The sequence below is a fragment of the Microcebus murinus genome, chromosome 4 (assembly GCF_040939455.1).
Source record: "Microcebus murinus isolate Inina chromosome 4, M.murinus_Inina_mat1.0, whole genome shotgun sequence".
NCBI classification, from domain to species: Eukaryota; Metazoa; Chordata; class Mammalia; order Primates; family Cheirogaleidae; genus Microcebus; species Microcebus murinus.
The window spans coordinates 83,275,761-83,281,760 of NC_134107.1; the positions used below are offsets into that span (position 1 = coordinate 83,275,761).

A 6,000-nucleotide genomic window follows, 5' to 3' on the forward strand; every position below is an offset into this window, starting at 1 on the left:
CAAGTGATACTACTGCCTCAGCCTCCCGAGTAGCTGGGACTACAGGCATGTGCCACCATGCCCGGCTAAATTTTTCTATATATATTAGTTGGCCAATTAATTTCTTTCTATTTATAGTAGAGATGGGGTCTCACTCTTGCTCAGGCTGGTTTTGAACTCCTGACCTTGAGCAATCCGCCCGCCTCGGACTCCCAGAGTGCTAGGATTACTGGCCGCCACGCCCGGCCTTTGTTTATCTTTTCAAGCGTAGGTTTTTGCATCCATGGGTTTGGGAGGGAGAGGTGTATGATGTTTGGAAATACAGACTCTCTGGTGTTTCCAGGCACAAGTTGCCATTTGTTCTCTCTTAGCAAGCGATCTAGAAGAATAAAGCATCTTTCTAAGCACTCTCTCTGTTTAGTCTGACCCAGGCCACCAGGCCCCAGATGACCTGCCAGCCTCTGTCCCTGGGACTCCTTCACGACCCTCTTCCTGGTCTCTCAATTTGTCACATGGGTGTGATGATCACAACTCCAAGTTCCTTCATGCCGGGGCTGCTGCAGATTCCATTCCCTCTGCCTGGACTACCCCATCTCCAGGTCTTCGCATGAGTGGCTCTTTCATGCAGTTCAGTTTCAGCTCCAATGCTGCTTCCTCCGAGAAGCCTCCCTGGACTACTCCATTGAAAGTACCTGTCTCCCCTCAGTGCCTACCCTAGTCACTCGCTATCATCCTGGTTAACTTATTTCTAATATCATTTGTCACTTTCTGGAGTAATCTTGTGCACTTTTTGGTTGACTTGTTTATCTCCTCCAAGCACCTTCCCACCTGTCCCATCATCCTCATGGAAAGGACGCTGAAACAGGGACTTGACTTGTTTTGTTCACTCATGTCTCTCCAGCACACCAGCAAGCATTCAATAAGTGAACTTAAGCTGCCTATTGTCATGTTTTTGTTTGTGATTTTATAAGGCTGACGAGGTTGTTACATGACATTTCTATAAACTGTAAGGTGGACCTAATTCTCTCTAGTTGCTGGGATCCACTTTGGAGGTTTGCCCAGATCATTCCAGGCTTCTAAAGAGTGATGAATATCCCTGCCCAGAGCTGATGACTGGAAACTGTTGGTCTAAGGCCTTTCTGAGAGTACGTCATAAGGAAGACTGAGGAGGACTGACTTATTTTGGAAAGGAAGAAGTAAGGAATCACTGAAGGTCCCCAACAGTCCAAGGTCATCCTCTTCTTTCCAACCCCCCCTAGCAGACCCCAGACTGGAGCAAGAATAGCTTCACCCAAGACTTTCTGGCCTTATTTCTGCATAGACTGGTCAGGGGTTGGCTCATTTTTTTTGGTAAAGAACTCATAGTATTTTTGGCTTTGCAGGCTATCCTCTGCTGTTGTGACATAAAAACAGCATAGACAACATGCAATCTTACAGACATGGCCAGGTCTGGCCCTGGGGCTGTAGTCTGCCTCAACCCCGGAATAGAATCAGGGTCTCTGGCCACCTCAGATCTATTCCAGCCTCAGCATGGCTCTCCTTCTGTCGGTCACAAAACCTCTGTACGTTCTGAATCAGAGGGTGTGAGGTGGGGTGAGAGGAAATGACTTTTGGGAAGAAGGGACCCAGAGCTAGATGGCACCGGTATAATACAATTTTCAATAGGTAGCAGTATTCTGAGTTATTTTGAATTTAGTTCCTCTAGAAGTGGGCTCAAATCAAAAGAAGCTCAATTTAACAGGCCTGTACTGGGCATCTGCGTACATGCAGGGATAATATTCAAAATGTTTAAGGACTGGTGTGGGAGGGGGACTGACCAGTTAGAAGGGACAAGTGGCAGAAACATTGGTAGGGACATGCTAGAGTGCACGGGTGTAAATGAGCTCCACGACGCAATGGCCAAGCAGGGCACAGGCGCAGCCTGGCTTGCAGGAAAGCAACCCTGAGGCAGAGCTGGTCACCACAGAGGTGCTACCATTGTGACAGACCCTCAAAAGAGAGGCCAGTGTGCAAAAACATCTCCTCTGCACACTCTTCCCTAATGTCAGAAATTCCATCATTAGAAATCCATTTCTTTAGGTTAAGGATTACCACCTCCCTTTTAAATGCAAAAACACTTGGAAGCATAGATATCCTGACTCATTTTGAGTCACATACCCTTTACAAAAATACTGATATGAATTATTTATATCAGACTCTTTCCATCAGTCACATGGGAGAGATCTTAAAAGAGGAAAAATACAGGAAGTGTAAGCAAAGCAGGTTAGTTGGGGAATATGCTTTAGAGAGGAAAGGCCCTCATCCACTTTAAATTTTGACCAAGGTTACCTTGAATACAAGAGCCATTTAAAAAATGTGAACACATTGGGACCAATTTAGGCGAGAAAAAAAAAGTGTGAACACAACTAATCTTTTTGCTGCGACTGCTAGAAAGCTTAGACCTAAATTCACAACCTGCTTCTAGTGTGTGCATTTTACATATTGGTGTTTACTTTTCTTTTTCTTTCTTTTTTTTTTTTTTTTTTGAGACAGAGTCTCGCTTTGTTGCCCGGGCTAGAGTGAATGCTGTGGCATCAGCCTAACTCACAGCAACCTCAAACTCCTGGGCTCAGGCGATCCCCCTGCCTCGGCCTCCCAAGTAGCTGGGACTATAGGCATGCGCCACCATGCCCGGCTAATTTTTTTCTATTTTTAGTTGTTTGGCTAATTTCTTTCCATTTATAGTAGAGATGGGGTCCTGCTCTTGCTCAGCTGGTCTCGAACTCCTGAGCTCAAGCAATCCCCCCACCTTGGCCTCCCAGAGTGCTAGGATTACAGGTGTGAGCCACCGCACCCGGCTGGTGTTTACTTCTCTGCCTCTATTTTTCTTCTTACATTATTCCTCAAATACTTGCTTTGACTTTTTGTATTGCATGTTATTTGCAAGCCACTTCCAATTTTGTATGAAGCAAGATACCTAGATAGATATTTATTCATTTATTGATTCAGTCATGCATCGCGTGCACCTCATATGCACCTAATACTAATCTTAGATGGACAGGAGATAACACTGATTAGACTTCAGTGGACTTATAAAATGATTTAAAAAGTATAATAGATATTTTGCATATTTTCTCACTATGCCCTGTTAGGTTTTGCAGGGCAGGAGGAGGAAGAGGGAATTGGGCGAAGGTTCACAAACCTGTGCAAGGTGGTAGTTGTTCCTCCAGGTCCTGGGGGTGGCTGAAAATAGGGAGGGGGCTGCCGTGGAAAGCTTCAGGGCTGTGATGAGGAGGACAGCAAGGCCAGATGCAGGGAGCACCTTCATCTCCTTACCGTGGCTCGGTAATTATATCAACCCCGGGGGATGGCAGACAGTGCACACTTGCACTTCGACCCTGAGCTCCTTTTATAGAGTCAAATGGGTCTGGGCCCTCCGAGCAGGGATGATTCATGTCTCAAACGGTAATTACACAGCTGCCTGATGATGGGGTAACAGAACCGTACGCAGGAGTCAGGAAAGCCTCACTCTTTGCGATTTACCAAGTGGCAAAAGGAGAAAACCAATCCCTTTTAATGGAGTTTGTCAGCTACTGACACGAATTGGGGAACTGGGGTAAACTTGATTGGTGTGGACCCAACTCAGCTGAAACATTTCATTAGTCTCAGCTTGGGGGCCTTTTTCCATTTTGATTGCAGAAAAGTTGAATGATTAGAACATAACTGAATTTACCTTCACAGTAATCCTGGGCTGCCTGTGTATTCAACCCAATCGCCTGTATCTTCTGTATCTGCCTCGACATTTCTAGTAAGAGATGCTGTCCATAATGATGGTTCTGAGACACATAAAATTCTGAATCATCAAGGTAACATTATATTATACTGTGCTGACTTAGGGTGGAAAGTGAGCTGGTACTGTTAGAAAGCTTTTCAATAAGTTAACACAAGAGTTACCTTAGTGAACCAAAACATCAGGCAGAGCTCCCCATTCTCTGTGCACTCTGGTTAATTGGAAGTCATATTCTTTTTTTCTGGCTCCAAGTAAGATGGATTTTGATCTAGAGATTGCATGGAAAAATGGTGATGCATGGTGGAAAAAGCATTTTGGAGTCAGACAAACTGAGATTAAACTTTGTTTAAGATACTTCCTAGCTATGTGACCTTGGACAAGTTATTTAATCTCTGTGAACATCAGTTTTCTCAATCTGCAAAAGACTGACAATAATATCGGGCCATTAAATATGAAATGTCTGATTTTGATTCAAAAGTGTAGTTTGTCATATCTCAAAGAAGCAGCAGCACAATTAATCAAAGTATGTGCCTAAACTATCGATGCAGGTTTGCTATCTCAACAGTAGTTTGCTTACGCCAGCAATAAAGAAGCATGCAGAGTGAGTGGTAATGAAATCACAAAAGGCATTTTCCACAGCTTGTTGAGAATAGAATATTTTTCCTTGCAAGAAATGGTCCAAAGCCTAGAAGAAGTGGTAGTCAGCTGGCGCAAAGTCTGGTGAGTATAGTGGATGACAGAGAGTTTCCAAGTCCAGTTGCTGCAGTTGGAGCAGCATTGTTTGTGTGACATGTGGTCAAGCATTGTCTTACAAGAGGATTGGCCTGTCTCTATTGACCAATCTCAGCTGCTTAATCATAAGCATCCTCATCATTTTGTCCAGTTGGTTGCAGTAGACATCTGCTGTAATCGACAGCCCAGGTATCATGAAACCATAGTGGATAATACCAGCACTGGACCACCAAACAGACACCATTAGCTTTTTTGGATGAATATTTGGTTTGGGACTGTGTTTTGGCACTTCATCTTTGTCCAGCCATTGTGCAGAACACTTGCAATTGTTAAAAAGAATCCGCTTTTTGTCATACATAACAATACGGTGTAAAAATGGTTAGCCTTTATGTTATGACAGCAAAGAAAGACAAGCTTTGAGATGATTTCTCTGCTGGCACTTGTTTAATTCATGCAGTGCCCATCTATCCAGCTTCCTTTACCCTGTTTGTTTCAAATGGTCCAATATTGTTGGAATAGTAATGTCAAACCTTACTACAAATTCATACATGGGTTGAGATGGATTCGCTTCCACTACAGCTTTCAGCTCATTATCATCCACCTTGGTCTCAGGACACATACATGGCTCATTCTTAAGATTAAAATCACCAAAATGAAACTTCTCATACCATCAACTTACTGTATGTTCATTAGCTACATCCTTCCCAAACACTTCATTGATACTTTGAGCTGTTCCACGATGGAACTCACATTTGAAAATAACATGAATTTTTGACTTATCTATGATTTCACAAAAATTGCTCTAAAAAAGTTTGAAAGACAATCACAAGCCAAAATATGTGTTTGGAAGAATGAGGGCGTACCTTTACAATTTAAGAAAAGAAAGAAGTGTTAAAGTGAAATGCCAGCAACATCAACTGTCAAGTTTAGTATTTAAGGAAATCAGACATTCCATACTTAATAATCTAGTACCACCATATGTAAACTCCTCAAGGTTATGGGGTAACCTATCATGTAGCATGATATCTACTAGCGCCACATAGCATCCATTAGAACTGGGTTCAAGTCCTAATTCTGACATCTGCCATATGACTTTGAGCAGGTTGATTTATCTCTTTTAACTGTGGTATTTTCATACTGTGAGATGCACAAAACGTGTCTCAGAAGAAAAAAAGAAAGACAGATTCATTAGACTCATTCAACTAACTTATAAGCTCTTTGAAGACTATGTGATATAAAAATGTCACTTAATCAAGTTTGTTGAATGAATGAATGTATGAGATATATTAATTGTCACTTTTTGGTCTCTGAAAAAGAAAAGGATATTACAATAATCTTTAAAACTTTGCATTTCTATGTTCTCCTATCCTCTGTTGCCCTTCACAGCAGCTGCCAAAATTGAAGAACAAGGGCTGAGTCCTCAAAACTTCCCTCCAACTGGTCATCTTCTTCCCTTTTTTCCCCCAAATGTTCATCATGACAATCTTAATGCAAAGGCAGGTAGGGAGGTGGGCATTGGA

The 6,000-nt window shown here is 42.7% G+C and overlaps 1 protein-coding gene across 1 annotated transcript in view; it reads right to left on the reverse strand.

The window, feature by feature from the left end:
* The window catches only part of MMP20 (matrix metallopeptidase 20), a 45,616-nt gene extending 42,319 nt beyond the window's left edge, over nt 1-3,297 (reverse strand). Inside the window, exon 1 of the mRNA XM_012770572.2 lies at nt 3,161-3,297. Within this exon, the coding sequence (XP_012626026.1) occupies nt 3,161-3,286 (126 nt within the window). The 5' untranslated portion in view covers nt 3,287-3,297. The remainder of the gene's footprint in view (nt 1-3,160) is intronic.
* Between the last annotated feature and the right edge of the window lie 2,703 nt (nt 3,298-6,000).